The sequence below is a fragment of the Dromiciops gliroides genome, chromosome 1 (genome assembly GCF_019393635.1).
Source record: "Dromiciops gliroides isolate mDroGli1 chromosome 1, mDroGli1.pri, whole genome shotgun sequence".
Lineage (NCBI taxonomy): Eukaryota > Metazoa > Chordata > Mammalia > Microbiotheria > Microbiotheriidae > Dromiciops > Dromiciops gliroides.
Window position 1 is genome coordinate 426280488 of NC_057861.1, and position 20874 is coordinate 426301361.

Sequence of the window (20874 nt, forward strand, 5' to 3'; positions counted from 1 at the left end):
CTTCATTCACCCACCATAACTTCCCTTTTAACTGAACATAGGAATGGAGCAATGAAAAAGGAGAACATAAGTTGTCATGCTTGTTAAGAAAGTGAAGACTCTTTAAATAATAATTCATAAAATAATATCCTGCCATGATAAGTTATTTCTTTCACCTATTGGACTTCCATCAATCTGAGTCACTATTTCTTCCCTTATACTATCACAAGTGATTCTCATCATAAAACCAAAATTTTCCTATCATTCTCTTAACTGTTTACTTTTGATCATTTGTCTACTTCACACATGCTTCCCAGGGCTCCCAGTTTGATACCATTCACCAGTCTAAGTGGCACGCTCTTTTGTAAAGAGGTATAATATGTCAGTCACAAATAATGAGTAGATGTGGATCAGGGTCAAGTTTTAATACTCTTTCCTCCCACTCCCACACACCCTCAGCACTAATTCTGCTTTCTAGTTCCAGTTGATATTGATATAATAATTTCCACTTGCTTTTGCAGCTAGGTTCATCTTCATCATTGTTATGATGACCTCTGCCATATGTTTACAGATTCATTGATGAAACTGGATCTTAGGTTATGTTCAAAGCTTTCCCAAACCTCATTTATATTGTTTCTATTGCTTCCCTCCATCTATAAGGGTAACCACTGTATCATGGACAACATATGTCTGTCTGATATTAATTACTCTTCATAAACCTATGTCATTTGATACCCTAATGCCCAGTACCCTTTTATCTATTTAATAATTAGTTTTAAGCATAGTAAAGATAAACAAATGGCTTGCAACTATTACTTTTTTCCTCTTTTTAAAAAACACCACCAAAAAGGTGATTTTATTAGTTAATATGGAGTTTAAAAAGATTAATATCCCCTGTCAATTTCACTGCTTGTAATCTTACACTATGAAATGTGAAAGTGAAGCCATTGAAATTTGGTTCCACTTTAATTTTTTTGACTAATTCCCACATCATTGAGCTGTACGTGCTAATGGCCATTTGTACCCGTAACATTACATTTGTCTTAAAATCACTCTAGCAGCATGGCTAACATGCTGAAGAGATCAGTAATGCTCCAACTTTCTTTTCCTTGAAGAAAACACAATAAATAGAAAGTTTTTATTCACCCCTCTCCCTTTCTATTTGACAGCCAGTGGCACTTTATAGGATTTCCAAGTGTTCTTTCTCTTTTCTCCATTTCATATTATATTATATAATTATTGAGTGGGAATGTTGTAGGAAAAAAATCATTCTGTGGATATGAATTAGATTAGATGACCCTCAAAGTTCCTTATGAGTCTAACCTGATAGGCAGGGGCATCCCCAGTTCCTACATGTCATCATTATCTCAGACCCCCCCCCCCTTCATTAACACAGTAAAACAAAAACCTTCAGATCCTATTTGGAGGAACACTTAAATATGTCCTACGATAGATTTTTGAAAATATTATCCCCTTCCAACTTGATTAAACAGAGTAGTTCTCTTGCACCACTGAAAGTGATAAGTTAGCCAGCTATATTTAGCTGAATAAAAACTATGGCATCCTTTGGGAAGAATGTACTTAGTTTAGCCTTATGAGAAATTGTTTAATAAATGTTATCCTGAAAATATTTAGCCTGGCCCATGCTCCTGGCTTAGCTTCAATCTTGATTTTTTTTTTTTAAAGCTGCCACAGAATGCAACAGGAATTACCTTACATTCCATAGACAGGAGGATTTTTGCCACTGGCAGCATAGGGTACAGTGGGAAAACCACTGGATTTGTTCTGTCACTTACTAAGGTGACCACAGGCAAATTGATTAACCTCCGAGCCTCTGTTTTCTCAAGTAGATGGCCTCAGAGTTCCATTCTAACTTGGATGCTATGGCCTATAGATAGCATCTTAGAGTAAAAATACTTTTTTCCTTAGAAATTTTTAACGTCTTTAAAAAGTGTCCTGTGCCACCTTCTTTCCATGCCTTGGTAACCTTACAGATATTCTGTGTTGGGGGGTGGGGCGGCGCAGGGATGAGTGTATGTAGCAAGTGTATATGTACGGTAGCAAGTGTATACATATAATAAAATATTTTTTTTTCTTTGTGGGACAATGAGGGTTAAGTGACTTGCCCAGGATCACAAAGCTAGTGTCAAGTGTCTGAGGTGGGATTTGAACTCTGGTTCTCCTGAATCCAGGGCCAGTGTTTTACCCTCTGTGCCACCTAGCTATCCCAGTAAATATTTACATGTATATAAAAAGTAGTAATACATATCACTGCTTCATATATATATTTACATCCATAAATGTATATATTTTATATAGTAATATATTACTACTCTACATTTATTTACTACTATGTATTGTTTATTATACATATATAAAATATTATACACACACTACTTAAAGTTTGTGACATGTCCAATGAAGATGTCCTGACATTTGCTATTGACAACTTTGGCTGCTATCAAGGAATTGATCAGGGCTTTCTTCTTAAATACTGACCAAGCCTATTGTTCTTTGCCATTATTTCTCCTTGGCGCCCCTTCCCTATTATTTTTCATATGCACACTATGTATATTTAGCCACTAAAGTAAGAGTTGTTAACCTTTTTTTTGTTTCCTGATCACCTTTGGCAGTCTGGTGAATCTTATAGACCCCCTTCTCAGAATAATATTTTTAAAGCCATAAAATAAAATAGATACGATCACAAAGGAGACGATTATATTGAAACAAAGTTAGCAAAACATTTTAAAAGTTTGTAGACACTAGGTTGAGATCTCCTGTGCTTAAAGTATAAACAGGTTTCAGGATACAAATGGTACACTCAAAGCTAATTAATTATAGGTTGTAAATTAACACACATTTTTTTGTTGATTCCAGTTTAACTCAACCTAGAGACTTTTATACTAGTCCTTTCTTTCACTTTGAAGTGGATGGTTTCCCTTTTAACCACAAACTTAGATACACTTTGTTCTTCCTTGCCAGGTAGCAGATAGAATATTCGAGTCTGGCAGTCTATACTCTGGCTCTCTTCATATACAGCCACTTCTCGGTGCGTTCTGTGCCTTTTTTATACTAATTTGCCCCTTTCCTCTGCATTATCATCATCATCATCATCATGATGTCTTATTGTTGGGCCTTTTTACTTATTACTCAGTCTTTCAGTCTAATCCTTTCTAGCCTGAATCGATTTTTTTTTTCTTTCATCCCCAGTTTCTGTTAATAGCTTCCTTTTCTCTCCACCGCTACCCCTCCCCTAGTCAGCAGCAATTCTCATGGGTGTCTTTCAAACCAGTCATGCCATTAGCATTTCTGAAATATGTGGCAACTTTTTTCTCTGTTAAAATGCAGTATAACTGGGGAGGAGTGTATTTCTTTACAAGACTACCCTTGAAGGAAACCCAGAAGCTTCAGGTTCAGGTATTGTAAGAAATAGAGATTCATCTCTGATTTATAAATGTAACCATTTATGTTAACTCCTTTCTTAGATTAAAAAAATATGTCTAAAATATATTACTTAGCAATATTGTAAAATGGGTCGGCAAAAGAAGAAATTGAATACTTTACGGGAAGTGCCCGAACTTTAACAGGACCAGTTGGGAGGACTTTTTGGTCGTCAGATTTAGCAACAATGAGTTTTTACCCGAAAATATTACTACGACAACCTGTGAAAATTGGCCAGTGTGCTCTCAGCTTCCCTACTAGAAGTGGCTCCCAAATCTCTGTCAGTTTCGACCAGCTTCCTTGTGTTTATAGATTTAAATTAGGAAGCCTTGGAAGGAAAAGCCATTTCCTTTTGACACCCACAGGTTTAAGCTTTGTTGTGCTAAGTCGTTTCTAGCTCAGCAAGCAGAAAAACTTAGTTCTACTTGTAACATTCCAGGCTCTGAAATTCTGTAGAATATGCATTTCTCCCCTAAAAATGCATATACTCATATGTGTGTGATATGATATTATGTGTGTGTATCTCATTAAACATCCATCACAGGGTCTTTGCTATTCATAGTGCATTGCAATGCTAAAGGCAGATTCTACTTTAGGTGATGTGATCATAATTAGTTAGCCTGCCTGAGATTAATGTGGTATTAATTCAGCTGTATTTTAACTATTTCACTGTCTTGGTTAGTGGCATCAGAAGCAAAGTTGGAAGGTCTCATTTTATAAAAGGAATCCTACCTGTTATTTCAGTCCTTATTTCCTATAGCAGTCTGACTCCTGTGTATAAAGTTAAATTTGAAATGGATATTGGATTTTTTTTAAAGCTATATGGCTAAGGGGCTAGTGTCAGACGGACAGTTCAATGAAGGGTGTCAGAATATTTGACTATCCAAAAAGATATGAAAGGTTCTAGTTTTCTAAATGTTTCATCTCAACAGGTCAAAATTCCCATGCTGCTAATTAAATGCATAGATTCTCTGTGACACACAATTTTGACTGGACCTCTTTCTCACTTTGAGGAGGGGAAGAAAGGAGTCCTTTATGCTGTGCATCTCTTTTTGCTTCATATCAGTTCAAATATATATATATATATATATATATATATTTACCCTGCAAAGTAATGTCTATTCCCTTTTAAAATATGAAATTTAAAACCACCCAAAGTTACAAATTTTTTAAAATAAAAACCAGTATATGGAGGAAAATAACCTGATGCTTATTTTAGTTATGACTTCTGCACTGAAATCATGTCTTTATTTAGGATGAATCTACAAAAAGTTGCCAATACTCTGAACTTGAGCTGGTCCAGTTTCAAGCTCCTCAAATATATAGACTATAGCTTTCTGCCTTAATGAAAAGACTTCTTCCTTGAAATTTTCCAGATAATTAGGTATAAAACCAGTATTCAGATTAAGTTAAAAAATGCCTCCCTGAAATTTAAAAATTCAATTCTTGCCTTGTTACTTTATTCACTATGCCCAAAATATTTGAGGAGCCTCTCCCAGCCCATGAGGGTAGGAGTCCCGTTTGTGTCGAGTGACATTTGATGGTATAAGGTGTTATTGTTAGATACACCAAAAGTCTACAACATGTATTATTGTGTCACAAAGTTTCTATTATAACATTAATTTCGATTTCTTAGGCTCATTGGGCCATAGAGTCTTATATTCCTCAAAAGCATTCTAAGGCTGGGTGTAGTAAAATATCCAGTCGGGTTTGATGGTGATAGAATTTGGACTTAGCTACAGTTATTATGTAAAGTAACATCTGACAGATATTTGTTCCTATTTCATATGTGAACCTCTTTTCATGTTATATCCTTTTACAGTTTAAGAAGCTCGTGGTAGTTTCTGCCCACTTTCATACTCCTTCCATCCATAATGAAAGATTTGGCTCAAACATTTCTGGAGCTAGTCGGTATTCCAGCTTGAATTTTCCACTTGCCTCTGCCAGGCACTCCAAAATATCTCTTTTTACTGAGAACTCCTCCAAAAGGTACAGCTGTGTGCTGGTTTCATCTTGCATTTTGTAGCTATGTTGGCAACATTTAGTATAAGGTATTCTCCCATCTCCCACACGTTGTTGCTGCTGCCCAAGTACTGTTCAGGCCTGTCAGTGTTACCAGCTTGAGAAGAGCCCCAAGACTGTAGGGAAGCCTAGCCTCTCTTTTATGTGATTGGTTGTCGTTGGGATAAAGGAGAAAGAAAGTAGAACTCATGGAAAATGTGCCATTTGACGTGTCATCTAAAATCTTCCTTCAACCTGGGAGACTGAGGTCATCTCTGTCGTTGCAAATGATGAAGAGAGAATGTGGTAGACTCTTTATCTCCTGCCTTTTAATACAGTGGAGAGAGAATGAGATTTAGATCTTCTAATTCTTCTGCTGTTCCTTTTCTTCAAGCATGCTGATGACTTTTCTTATAAAATGATTCAGTGAAACAAAACTGTGACTGAGGTGTAGTGAAAGGAATTCACAAATTTGCACAGATTCTCAAAGGAGTGGGCTTGATTCTCCACAATTCAGTCCTTTGCCTTTGCCTCCAGCAATGCTTCAGAATTCCAGAATAGTCCTCAGTCAGGTACTTGGCCAGAGTTTGAGGATGATTTCAAATGCTTAGGAAAGTTAACTCTTGTAAAGTTTGGGAAGACGGGACTCTGTTCATTGCTCTTTCTTTTTCTAGAGATTTCACTGAATAAAAATGGACTTGGTTGCAATTTAATGTCATAAGATTTTATGATTGTGGTGCTTTATCAGAGACTTACTGTTTAAAAGGTCACTTGTCAAATGTAATTTTCCTAGTGATTATTGTTTCTTGTCTGCATTTCTTAAAAGGAAGGGCACTGAATAGTTGTTTGCCTTTTTTGGATAGAATTAAAGACATGGTTTTTTTATTGTGTTTCTTGAAGGACTTCTGAACTACGGTAGATACTTTATACAATCACAAGACTTCTCAAGAAAAAATAGATTTAATAACATAAGCTGTAATGGTGAATAGGCAGTCCTTGAAATCTTGTGTCACCTTACTTCTATTTCAAATGGTACCTTTTAAAACTCCCATTGCATATTCTCATCAGGCAGCCTTGATAATTCAGGCATTTGAACAGTTGAGTTGTAGTATGCACAGTAAATTTATAGACCAAATTTTGCTGCATTCTTTTAAACTTCCAAATTTTCTTCAGGGGCAAATGTGTGGATTTTAAGGAATGAATGTTCCAGTATCTTGAGAGATAGAATAGGGATAGGAATTAGACATATGGTTTCATTGATATGTAAAACTTCCTGGTAAGTAAACTCCCTATACTCAATGTAGGCAGATAGATACCTTCTCTGCAATTTAGGATTTTAAAGAGTTGTCTAGGGCATTGACTTGCACCTATAGTCAGTATGTGTCAGAAGCCCAACTTGAACCCAGGTGTCCTTGCCTTCAAAGCCAGCTCTGAATCTACTCATACTGTGGCAAGTGTCTTTATGTCACCATACGATAGGGTTGGGTGGGGTGTTTTTTGGGGTTGTTGGCTTTTTTGTTTGTTTTTTTAGTAGACCAAAGTGGTGAGGAACTTTGTAGTGATACGTAAATGAATCTTTTGGCTTTCAGAAATATTGAAAGGACAGAGAGAAGCAACACTAAAATCTATTTATAATATAATATATTTATAATTCTGTTTTCAAAGCTAATGAGTAGATAAGTTGTTTTGGTTTTGGTTTTGGTTTTTTTGTAAATGTGGCAACTTAAACATCCTCCTTTCTCCTCCCTCACAATCTTATTGTTGTAGTGATTATCCACAGAGGATCTGTTTATATTTAAAAATCAAAATTGTGTGAAATCAGTCATTTTTTTTACCACCAGCTTTTCTTAATGCCAAAATTATTAAATTGCCAAGATTTCCTAAATGTCTCTGATTTCTAAATATAGAGAGGAAACAACATTTATTTAGTGCCTACTATGTACACTGTTCTAAGTGCTTTACAAATATTTGATCTTATCAACAACCTTGGGAGGTAGGTGGTATTATCTTTCATTTTACCATGGGGGAAACTAAGGCAGACAAAGAAACTTGCCCAGAGTCACAAAGCTAATAAATGTCGGAGCTCATTTTTGAATTGAGGACTTCCAGACTCCAGGTCCTGTGCTCAGTCCACTGAACCACCAGCTACATTTTAAATTGTGTGGTTATAGGTTTTAGAAGGAAAAGAAAATGGGTTTCAGTTACGGATTAGATAAGTCCCAGCAAAATTGTCTATAAAGCTTATTTCTGTAGCATGAATCCTTTATTCCCTACAGCTGAGACATTTTCCATCAGGATGAAGACACAGGGAAAAAGAGCTTGCAAACTTTGAGTACAGAAATAAAATGGTTGGGGGCCCTGTGGATTGTAGCCACACCTCCACCTAGAAAATGCCCTTTGGCATTTCCTAGGTTCTAACTCCATATGAACAACTCCTGGAGGGTTTTTTTTTGGGGGGGGGGAGGCATTTGTTTAATAGAACTAGAGTCACCAGCCAACACGTGGTATAATCTTGCCTGAAAATGTTTTAAGTCTTCAGCTGTATAGATTTTATAAAAGACCTAATGCATTTTAAAAAATAATTCTAAAAAGAAAAAATTTAATGAGTTAGTTTTGCATGGTGGAATACCATGGTGATTGATGTATATAAAAATATAATTCTTAGGCTATCTGTATTTGAAACTCAAGCTTTTATTGAAGAAATGTGTGCGGGTCATTTTTATCATATCACTTCTCATAAAGAATACTTGACTAAAAACCGGGGAGCATTTAACACAAAAAGGAAAAAAAAATTAGATCCTATAAAGTTATCTATTTCCAAATAAAAACATATAGTGAGTCACCAAAAAAAAAAAATCTCAAAGTCTAAATGGAAATAGGGGTGAATTTTAGCATAATATTGGCCACACATGTAGAGGTTTTCATATTGAGTCTGTTCCTCCTTCTGTCTATGGTTTGACAACTTTGTGGAGAGAGTATTTAGCTCCCTCCTCTGGCATACTATGAGAAAAATAACTTTCACTGCCAAAGATTTTCATTTTTCCCCGCTTTTTGGCCACAGAATACCACATGTCCTATGCAGTGTCAAAGAAAGAAATATTTGTGTGAATAACATCGTCTAACGTGTTTTTGTAGCATTGTAGTTTATTTCAAAGTATATAAGTGGACCCCAGAAGAACTGTTACATAAAGATTAGCATTTCAGAAACTGCTCAATATTTCTCTTCTAACAAAAATGGATACATGCAGACAGAATATTCAACAGTAATGGCGTGGACCTTTCGTCTGAATACAGAACTGACAGTATGCATTTATTCAGGCTGAGAGTAGATAAAATTAATTTAGTGCTTGTTTTAAAAATGTGCTTTTTTGTCTTGTGACTTTTGGGTTGTTGGCTTTTTTTGTTTGTTTTTTTAGTAGACCAAAGTGGTGAGGAACTTTGTAGTGATAAGTAAATGAATCTTTTGGCTTTCAGAAAGATTGAAAGGACAGAGAGGAGCAACACTAAAATCTATTTATAATATAATCTATTTATAATTCTGTCAACATTATTGACTCCTGTACCCATTTATTTTTCTTCTAGGTTTTACACTTCTTGAACTTACAGAGCAGTTTTCCTCTCCTGTGATTGCTCCTCCAATCCTTATTAAATTAGTGGAAGCTATCGAAAAGAAAGGTATGTGCTAGGACTGAGTGTTGAGTCGGTCTGATAGGCCCTTGGGTCATTGATCTTACTCTGTACATTTCTTAGGCTTAAAGAAAGTACTAGAAACTTAAGTATTAGAAAGTAGTTTTACCTGACATTTGAAATCAGATGAAGTTTGTCCTCTAGTTCCTCATCAGTTAATCAATAAGCATATATTTAAATACCCGCTAGTGCCCGCCACTGAGCTTAGCCATAGAGACACAAAGACAAAACCCTGGGTTTTCAAAGACTGTGCCAGTGGGATCCAAGCTCTGGTGGGCCTTAACACACTGAACAAACTTCATGTATCGGTCTTTTGGCATCTCTTGTCAGAAGCCCAGCCTAGCTAAACATGGATAAACTTATCACCAGAGAGTTGGCTAACCTCATGATCACTTTTTTTGGCCACTACAATTTGTGGAATTGTACATGACTCCCTTCTAAGTAATCATGGGTAGATTGAGGTCTAAGTCAGTAGAGGGAACTCCAACATCATGTAGGTCATTGATCTTTCGAAGTATTGGAGACAATTACTAACTAAGTTCTGTCTATATATATATATATATATATATATACATACATATATGGCAATAAAATAACTCGTGAATACACAGTTGTTCAAAAATCACAGCCTTTCAAAAGGCTGTGGGTTTTGACCTTTAAAACATTTTAAGACATAGAATAAAAGTATCTTTTCTAGAATTTAAAAATAGATATTAATGGGGAATGGGAGTGCTTTTCTCAGTCAGTAAGTATTTATTATGTACCAGACACTGTTATATATATATATGTGTGTGTGTGTATATGTATATATATATATATAAAAAATAAAACGTCTCAGCTCTCAGGGAGCTTATATTCTAATGGGGGAGATAACACATAAAAAAACTTAAAAGGTGAGGGCTAGGATGGAGGAGCCTTGTAGAGGAAATCTAGAATGCAGGCTGGGGAGGGATGAGCTGTAGCTGGCTTGGGCACCCTTGGGTGCCATCCTATCAGAGAGCAAGCCAGAAGAGAATCCAGAAGGGCAGACAATATTTTCAATGTGTGATTTCCAGGGCTGGAGTGAGACTTCATGATTAAGAGTTTGGAGCAGCCTGTGGTTCATAGATTTTCTAGGAATACTATTTACTAACACAGACTGGTTTTTGTGTTTTAGGCCTTGAATGTCCAACTTTGTACAGAAGCCAGAGCTCAAGCAGCTTAGCTGAACTTCGGCAGCTTCTTGATTGTGGTAAGTATCTCAGGTCTAGGATTATATATACAACAGTAGACCTTCCTCCCAATTTAGTTTTTCCCCAATTACATGTAAAAACAATTTTAAACTTTCATTTTTAAAAAAAAAATTGAGTCCCACATTTTTTCTCTCCCTCCTTTCCCTCTCTAAGATGGCAAGCAAATTTGATGTAGATTATACATGTGCAATCATATAAAACATTAGTCATTTCGTGAAAGAAAACGAACATGAAAGAAAGAGAACATTAGTTTGCTTTGTTCTGCATTCAGACTCCATCATTTCTTTCTCTGGAGGCAGATAACATTTTCACCGTGAGTCCTTTAGGATTATCTTGAATCATTGCATTGCTGAGAATAGCTGTCATTCACAGTTGTTCACTGTACAGTATTGCTGTTACTGTGTACAGTGTTCTCTTGGTTCTGCTCACTTTTCTCTGCATCAGTTCTTAGAGGTCTTTCCAGGATTTTTTGAAATCATCCTGCTCATCCTTTCTTGCAGCACAACAGTATTCTATTACAATCATATACCACAACCTGTTCAGCCCTTCCCCATTTATTGGATATCTTGTCAATTTCCAATTCTTAGCTACCACAAAGAGAGCTGCTATAAATATTTTTGTATAAACAGGTCCTTTTCCCCCCTTTTTTATCTCTTTGGGATACAGACCTAGTATTGCTGATTCAAAGGGCTTGCACAATTTGTTCTTTGGGCATAGTTCCAAATTACTCTGCAAAATGGTTAGATCAATTCACAACTCCACCAACAGTGCATTCATATCCCAATTTTACCACATCTTCTTTAACTTTTATCATTTTCCTTTTCTGTCACATTGGCCAATCTGATAAGGGTGAGGTGATACCTCAGTTGTTTTCATTTGCATTTTTGTAATCAACAGTGATTTAGAGCATTTTTTCATGTGACTTTGATGGCTTTGATTTCTTCATCTGAAAACTTCCTGCTCATATCCTTTGACCATTTATCAATTAGAAAATGACTTGTATTCTTATAATTTTGACTCAGTTCTCTGTATATTTGAGAAATGAAGACCCTTTTTTCAGGGCAATGAGGGTTAAGTAACTTGTGACTTGCCCTGGGTCACACAGCTAGTAAATCTCAAGTGTTTGAGGTCAGATTTGAACTCAGGTCCTCCTGAATCCAGGGGTTTGTTTTCACTTTTTTTCTATAGGCAGAAGTATTAGCTAATAACAATAATTCTTGGACCTTTTTCCATATCAACTCAAAAGTCATTCATTCATTCATTCATTGATCAGACATTTACTAAATGCTTACTAGTTATAGTCATCTATCCTAGACTTTGGGGGGAATTTAGATAAGCCATGATTGTTGCACTCACAAAGCTCATCCTTGGGGAAAGACTGAGATGGAGATAAGATGCAAACTCAGAAAACTAATACACATTATGACATGGAGAGTAGTGAAACAAAGTACTGTGTGTGGTCCGAGACTATTGTTGTCTCCATGAAGTCTTCATGAAGGAGATGGGGTTTGAATTGAATTTTAAGAGATAAGTAAATATAAAGCAGGAAAGAAGATATCCTGAACATAGAGAAGCAACATGAGCAAAGCATGGGGCTTGGGTGGGGGTGGGAAGTACAAGGTGTCGTACAGTTTGGGTAGAGGTCATGGAGCCTATGTGGTATGAGGTAAAGCTCATCAGATAATGCAGGACCTGAATACTAGCCAGAGAAGTTTGAATTTTATGTTGGAAACAATAGGGAATCATTGAAGTTTTCTGAGCAGAGGATTGACTTGTATATAAAGAAGGTGGTGAGGGGGCAGCTAGATGGCACAGTGTGTGTGTGTGTGTGTGTGTGTTTTCCTTCATGTTTTTTTTACATTATTCAACAAACATATGTATGTGCCAAGCACTTGTCTAAAACAGTCAAGAGTAGAGAAGTATTTTCTGATTTAAAAAAAAAAGAATTTCTATTTCCAAAATACATTTTCAAGCTAAAATTAAATATTTCAAATGAAGATGCCCACTGTTGGAACTATGTGCTATTGGTTGACATAAAATGTCTTGAATACTAAAGAAGTTTTCTGATTGATTTAAAGTATCACTTTTGTTTATCTTTTTTTGGGGGGTGGGGCAGGGCACAGAGGGTTAAGTGACTTGTCCAGCATCACACAGCTAGTAAGTGTCAAGTGTCTGAGGCTGGATTTGAACTCGGGTCCTCCTGAATCCAGGGCTGGTGCTTTATCCACTGTACCACCTAGCTGCCCCCACTTGTGTTTATCTTAAATGTGATTAAATATGATTGAGACAATAGGGACTCTTCATGCAGCAACTCTTTAAACCAGGAACCTACCATGTACAAAGCACAAGGAATGCAGGGATACCTTGTTTTGTTTTCCTGTTTAAAAAGAAATGTGGAAAAAATGGGAATTGTGTGAATTATTTGTCTATATTCTTTTTTCCCCCTTCATTTGCTTAAATGGTGTAAGATAGAATGTGAAATTTTTAAAGCAGGCTTTTCTTTTTTAAATGCTCTTACAGAAATCTAGTTTTTCCCAAAATAACATCTTATGCTATTTATCAAATTTTATTTCATATTTATTTGTTATACTGGTCATGCTGTTCATACAACAAGGGAGCAGTCATCAGGGATCATAGGATTGTCAGGTTGTAGATTTAGGACTAAAAGCAACAGCAGAGGCTTAGTCTACACCAGGGTCCTCTCTCTTCCTTCCTGTTTTACAGATGAGGAAACTGAGGTACAAGGAAATTATGACTTACCTCATGTCACATGGGTAATAACTGTTGAGGGGTCCTTTTCAAGCCCACTGGTTCTTCCCCAAACTCCCAGAGAATAGCAGAGGAAAAGAAAAGCCCTGGAATGAGGAAGCATCCTGTACTACAGAGAAAAATGCCTAGGACAAAAGGTAGAATCAGAGAAAGTGAAACCAAAGCTTGATTATGCCTTGGACAAATCAACTCACTTTCAACTGCAATTAAATCACTTCTCAGCCTTATCTTCTTCATGTGTAAAATGAGTAAACTTTTTTTTTGCCCTTCTCCTATGGATTATTTGTGATTCCATGACCCAGTGAAGAACCATCTTGAGTAGGCAGGGGGAAATGATGCTGTTGTGTTTATGTAGTAATCGGAAGTCAGACTGTGGCTTAAAGACTGGCAGTCTTGTTTCTTGTCCATCAGAAAAACTTGGGAAAGGGTCAGAGAAAAAAATGTTTTTCTTAGGCTAGGCAATCGAAGTAGAGTTTCATGTTCTAGATGGAAAATTTGTTAAATAACGTAAAGGTCAGAGGAAATACAAAGACTTGAAGGACTCAGGATGAGTGAACCACTGTGAAATGGTGGTTAGATCTTAAAGTAGAAGTGAAGCAGTTTAGCAGTAAATATCTTTGTGCCATGTTATTGGCACAAGAACCAGAGTTTTGTGCCTCCAGAATATTGTGAGATGAAATTGGTGACCTCCTTGAGGGCCCTGAGAAACACTGGTAGAAGGAACCCCATTTGGATCTCTGCTCCCCTACTGTGAAATGAGGGGAACGATGTAGTGACCTCTTAAAGATTCTTTCTCTCCCTCATATTCTGGGGCCTCTTTGTTGGCTTCTTCAGTCCCACAGCAGTACATTCATTGTTGCCAGAGAGAAGAGAAGGCTGCCTCTGTCCAAACTTGTGATTCGGCCACCTGAGCCAAGTTTTCAGCACATATTCTCTGTCATGAAGAGGTATGATCCTGAAGGAGATTTAGGGAAAAGCTATTTAATCAAAATTTGGGGAGAACATGGCTTTTCACGTAGCTATATGAATTGCCAAATGCTCCTCTAAGGTTTTGTGCTGTGATGTGTGCATCTATTTAATTGAACATAATTTGCATCTTAAAAAAATCTAGAGATCAAGTAATATAATGGTTGAAAGACATAATTAGTGAACTTTAATAAGACTGGTGAAGAATTTAGAGAACAGAAGAAATGTGTTTTCAGGCCTGTAAATTATTTAAGATTTTTTGGGTTTATGTCTGAAGTAATTGTCGGACAGAGTATGCCTTATTGTTACTGAAGAGTAGTTTGCCTGGCATCTTGGTCTCCAGTCTCAGGTTTGACATTTGATATTCTAAAGTCAAAACTGTAAACATCTAGAGCAGCAAGCTTTGTGCCTGCTTGCTTGGGGATAGGGTAGGCAGTGGCTTCTGAGGGTCCCAGTATACTGTTTCCTCTCCAAAATTTTAGGGTGGGCTATATTGGAGAGTTTCAGAAGAGTCAGTAGGATTTTTCTCATCTTCCTATCCTCTCGCCCCCATTTCATACATTTTTTTTTCTATTTGAAGAGATGCTGCTGATGTTCCTTTCTGTGTTTCTTTAGGGCTAGCCAAGTCAAATGTGTGACCCACAGCCTTTCCACACAGAGTACAAATGTAATCTGTGGTTAGTTGTTCTTGGTAGGGCCTGAAGTGGTTTAAGGCACTACCTCACAAACTGTGCTGTTTTTTTCTTGCCTCCCATTGCTTCATACCAGTTGAATCTCTCTTGGTGCTTTTTGGTTGTGTCTGTCTTCTTATGATATTTTTGTACTACAAGCGTCATAGCCTTGTAAGAAGTGTTTTGCTAGGTTATGTGAGCCGGGCTTATGGTAGGGGATGTCCAAGGCACCATTTTTATTTTCTCTGCAATCTTGGAGTGATTCTGAATTTCTTGGGTATTTATTGCCTATTATTCCAACCATTCAGGCTCCAGATATCAGCATTATCTTTGATTTTTTTTCTCAGAAACCCCATATCCATGTAGTCACCAGTGCCTTTGTAATATCTTAGCTTTGCCCCTTCCTCTTGCCATCACCCTAGTCTAGCCCCTCATCATGCCCCCATCTTTGTTGCTATCATCTTATACACTGATTCTACACACCAGTGTCAGATTAACTTTCCTAAAAGGCTACTTTGTTCATGTTGGTCCATTTCTTAGAAACCTACTGAGACTCCCCATAGCCTACAGGAAAAAAGTCTGAAGTCCTTAGTTATTAAGCCCCTCTCGAATTCCTAACCTCAACTTACCCTCACTCTTTAAGCTCCCATTATTTTGTTGACAAACTTTTATCACCAGCCAAGCAAGACTATTTATTTACTATCATGGTGCCATCCCCTTCCTCATACCCACCTCAGACACCAAGTATATTACAGTTTCTACCTTTACTCACATTCTTCCTGCCTGAGATATCCTTTCTCACTATCTCTCCTTGCATAAGTTTTTCAAGGTGCAGCTCAAACTGCCCTTCCTCCAAGAAACTTTGCTCATCCGACTCAGGCCTTAGTCCCTGAATTCCTTGCCTTTGTTTTTTATGAGGAATTTGCCATTAAACTATCACCACAGCCTTCTAACTGGTTTACCTGCTTCAAATCTCTCCCTTTTCCAATTATTCTCCTCCCTGATGCCAAAGGTATCTTCTTGAAGCACAGGTATGACGGTGTCACTCCCCTATTCAATAAATTCTAGTCTATTATTTCTAGGATCAAATAAAAACTTTGTTTTTAGGCTACAACTTAACTTTCCAACTTTCTTATATATTACTTCCCTTTTATTTCCTTCAAAGTTCAACTCAGATGCCACATCTTCCTTTAGAGATTCTGCCTCCCCGCCCCCAGCTTAGTTCCTACCCTTCTGTCCCCAACTTAGTTTACATTTATTTGGCATGTACTTATTAAATATGTACATGTAGTCTCCCCTCAAAAGATCGAGGAGAGTATAATTTTTTTCTTGATTCCCAGTCTCTGACACATAGTAGCTGCTTACTAAGTACTGTCGATTTATGATTGTATGATTTTATGTATGTTCTGGGTTTCTATAATGATAGAAACACTTCACAAGGGCAAGCTTTTATTTGCCTCTGGTGTTTTGCATGGATTTGAGGTTGATACCTAATAAGTGCCTGTCTGGAATAATTTGCCAGAGTGTTGCATAGTCCTTTTCTCAGTCGAATGGTTTCTGGAAGAGGGGTTCTGGAAGTTGTTTTGGGTGGCTATGCAAATAGCCATATTATTGTTACCTTCCAGATGTTTCATAAACCTTGGTTGAATCTCAGGAAAAGTATCTTATGAACTTTTTTCATTGACATCCTGATGACTGAAAACTACTGAAATTCTCTAACAGATTAATAGGTAATTTTCCCAAAAAAGATTAAAGATAAATTTGCGTTGGTTTGTAGAGTTAAATCAGTGTATTTGTGACCATCACAGCAATTTGACACTTTGGGGTAATGCACATGTGATAAATAAAAACCCTTTTGAGATACCAAGCCTCTTGCCATTTTCCTTCTTTTTACTGTACTTATTTCCACTACATTTTGGTTTGCAGATATTTAAAAAAAACTACAGATAAGTTAAAATTCTTGATACCTAAAATGTATTTCTTCTTGTTTCCCAGATGCTGCTTCAGTGGATTTTGATGGGATTGATATACAGGTCCTATCAGACGCTTTCAAGAGATATCTCTTAGACCTGCCAAATCCTGTTATTCCAGGAACAGTTTACAGTGAAATGATTTCTGTAGTACAAGGTTTGTTTTTCCCTTTTTAGACAACTCAGTTAAATATATGTTTAATATCTCGAACTCAATTAAATATTGTTTATAGAGCCAGCTTACCTTTCCATACTCTGTTGGGCTCTAGAGCAATGAAGTTATGTCTTCCATCTCCATCTTTGAACAAGCTGTCTCCTTTGCCTGGAAGACTCTCCCCTATTTACCTCTGACTCTTGGAGCCTCTAGCTCCCCTCAAGGATCAAGTGCTCTCTCCCTCCTTCAGGAAGCATTTCCTTATTATTCCCCATTTGTTCTCTACCTACTAATCCTCCACACCCCCCCCCCCAGCCCTTCAAAAAAAGTCACTTGATAATGATGTACATACCCTGTCTTTACCTGTGAATCTCTTGTACCTCTTTGTTGTTCAGTTGTGTTAGATTCTTTGTGACCCCTGGGATGTTCTTGGAAAAGATACTGGAGTGGTTTGCTATTTCCTTCTTTGGTGCATTAATGGAAACAGAACACACAGCTAGTGAGTGTCTGAGGTCAGATTTGAACTCATGTCTTCCTGACTCTAGGCCCAATACTGTATCCACGGAGCCATCTCCTTTTTGTTGTATCCCCCTAGTACAGTGTAGGTTCTACAGGTGCCTTACATATAGTAGATGCTTAATAAGCCCTTCTTTCTGAATCCGGATATAATAATATTTAATGGCTCATCTCTTCCCATGGAACTGTATTGCCTATTGTACCCTAGTCACAGAGGCATCAAATAGAAGTTTACCCAGAAAGATGTGTCCACATGTCGAAATGGCTAATTGTTAACCTTTTATCAGTATTGGCAAAGTTCACTATCAGCAGAGGACACAGTGTTCAGAGATTCAGTGGTAGTTTCAAGGAATTGGGACAGGAGACCAGATGAATGAGTATGCCCATTTCAGGTTTTTTTTTCTTTTTGAATGATCATTACAGTATGTGTTCATAAAAGATGGATGTCAGCTAGGAGCTAATGCTCTCATCACGTGCTCTTTGGGACAGGATATCGTGGTTAGTAACTTTAAAAGTTAGAACCTGTGTCGCTTATCTGATACATCTCCAAATTAGCCAATCACCCACCAGTGAACACGCAGTTATGGCTTGTGCCAAGTGTCTCTTAGATTTCCATTTGGCTTAAGAAGATCTTACTTTCTCACAAAAACACTCTCTCTATTGAGAAGAACAAATGCCCTGCTCCTCATGACAACCTGGCGTTAACTTTGCTCCAGTTAGTAGTTCTTGTGGAGTTGAAGGAAATGGTGGAAACTCTTGCTAGCAGTGTCTTTGCCGATCTCTGAAGTAGTTTCTGTTTCTCCTTGTAGAGCTGCAGAACACAGAAGAGAATGTCCGGATTCTAAAAAAGCTTATGAGGACTCCTCACATACCTCATCAGCACGGGCTCACGCTTCAGTATTTGCTAAAACATTTCTTCAAACTCTGCCAGGCCTCCAGCAAAAACCTTTTGAATGCGAGGTCACTCTCTGAAATTTTCAGCCCTATGCTTTTCAGATTTCCAATCACGGGGTAAGTGTGGAGGGAAATAATGGTTATGCATTTGATAAAGTGGTCCTACACCTTTAATTTGGGGGACTAAACATGTTTTAAAGGGTTCAGCCTATAAATGGGTCTGCATGTTTGCGTCTCCTGTTTATAGAGAAAGCTGTATATTTTCTGTCTTTTTAAAGTATGGGAGGGGTGGGAAGAAAAAATCTACGTGATAATTTTGTTGTATATTTGAAAGGAATAGCAAGTTGTGCATAATTGGCATTTTGATGTGCAGTTGTCCTTTTTATTGCACTGTTATGGAAATGCTTGTTTTATTCCATAGAATAAAAATAAAACTTAAAAATTTTTAAAATTTCTAATAAGAAACTGTTTTTTGCAGCTCTGATAATGCCGAACACCTCATAAAAACGATAGAACTTTTGATCTCAAGTGAATGGAATGAGCGACAGCCTGCACCAGGTCAGCACCCCTTTTTAGTTTTTATTTTCTTATAATTTAAGGAAACTTTTCTCACTCTGTCCCCTTTCTTTCCCTTGACAATTATAAGTGTCTTGGAGAATTTGTTTCCATTTTTTAAAAAGCATATTAATTTAGTGATAAAAATTGAGCTGAGAGTCACTGGTTTCAACACTTCAGGATTTAACTGAGGAATCTGGTGGCCTTTGTTTCCTTTCTTTCTCCCAAAGGACACTTTAACAGGGTTTCTTTTTGGTAGTCGACACTTTTAGTTTTCTTTCTAATACTTATAAAGTAGGGAATTTATAATTACCATATAATCTGAAGTATTTGGCAATGTGTGATGAGAGAGATGTCTGTCCAAAAAAAACCAAAACAAAACCTCAAAAAACTATTTTCTATAATGCAAGCAGGCAAAAACCATAGTCTTCACTGAAGCAAGGTGGTGTAGCAAGCCATACTTCTTTGAAAGCAGGCTGGTCAGTGTTCTATCAGCTATTAAACAGAGCAGGAAACAGACTTGATCTTTCATAGCTTTCATTTGAAATCATAGATCCTCCTGTGAGACAGCTTCTTTCTCACAACTCCCTTGATCAATCTGGAAGTGTGACAGAAGTATTGATAAGAAGTAAATACTGATCTTTCAGAGTTAGGATGTACATGCTTTGGGGGAAAGAAGAAGAAACCCCATAAGCTTAGATTTCAAGATCCTGTATGTATATTCAAACACAGATATTTAACTTTAAAAAAAAAAATGAGTATTGGGGGCAGCTAGGTGGCGTAGTGGATAAAGCACCGGCCCTGGATTCAGGAGTACCTGAGTTCAAATCCGGCCTCAGACACTTGACACTTACTAGCTGTGTGACCCTGGGCAAGTCACTTAACCCCCATTGCCCCAGAGGGAAAAAAAAAAAAAAAGAGTATTATACCAGTACTAAACTGCTGGGTACCAAAACATGCTAAGGGCTAAATGAGAGAATCTTGATACTTATAATGGATCTGGTAAGGAAGGGTTAAGTTAACCAATGTGTAATTTAGGGAGAACTAGGAAGTTGGCTTGTGCTAACTGTAATTTATGTTGAGGGTTGAAAATTATGAACTTATCATGAAAGACAGAGTACACCATTAGGAGGTGTTTCAAGCTCCATACTTACCGTTTAACTTCTCTCAGCCTCCGTGTTCTCCCTTATAAAATGGGAATAATAATGACATCTTTACAAGGTTCTGAAGATCGAATGAAGTACTGTTTTTCCAGATTTTAAAGCACCGTATAAATGTTGGCTATTGAGAGGTAGTGAGGTATAGTGTTAAAAACTGAACCCGAAGTCAAGATATTGTTTATTTGTGACCGACTCTTTATGACCCCATTTGGGGTTTTCTTGGCAAAGATACTAGAGTGGTTTGGCATTTCCTTCTCCAGCTCATTTGACAGATGAGGAAACCGAGGCAAATGGGGTTAAGTGATTTGCCCAGGGTCACACAGCCAGCAAATGGCTGAGACCAGATTTGAACTCAGGAAGATGATTCTTCCCAACTTTAGGTCCAGCACTCTATCCACTGCACCACCTTGTTGCCCCGGCAAGTCTTTTCATCTCTCAGTCTCCTTTGCTTTGATTATAAGACAAGGGGGTTGCACTAGATAGCCCTAAGATCCTTTCTACTTCCTAAGTCTGTTCTATCCTGCAGTAACACGGTAGTTTCACTTTCATTATTAAAAAAAAAAGTCATTCCCCTGCAGGTAGTTCACATGGATGTACAACTCTGTTGTGCAGTATTGATGTTGTTGCTAAGGGATATCTTTATACACAAACCCAGTAGTGCTTTCCCATTCAAAATTAGCTGCAGTGGATTTATATTTGGATCTACGGATTTATCATGTGCTATTTATGGCAGAGGTGCTAGCAGTGGGATAAGTTAGGATGCTGTGTAAATGGATTAAGTCTCTTTAAATCATTTTAATCCCTAATTAAAAAAAACACAGCAATTTAATTGTGCTTGTATTTATAATACATATTTAAAGCAGCTTCATGACAAAAGGT

General features: G+C 37.3%; 1 protein-coding gene across 2 annotated transcripts in view; it reads left to right on the forward strand.

Annotated features, from left to right (window-relative positions):
- PIK3R1 (phosphoinositide-3-kinase regulatory subunit 1) overlaps positions 1-20874 on the forward strand; it is a 98357-nt gene that overhangs the window by 55228 nt on the left and 22255 nt on the right. For both annotated transcript variants that reach the window (XM_043989786.1, XM_043989720.1), the window contains exons 3-7: positions 9004-9096; positions 10265-10339; positions 16742-16873; positions 18196-18397; positions 18759-18838. In XM_043989786.1, coding sequence (XP_043845721.1) covers positions 9004-9096; positions 10265-10339; positions 16742-16873; positions 18196-18397; positions 18759-18838 — 582 coding nt within the window. The remainder of the gene's footprint in view (positions 1-9003; positions 9097-10264; positions 10340-16741; positions 16874-18195; positions 18398-18758; positions 18839-20874) is intronic.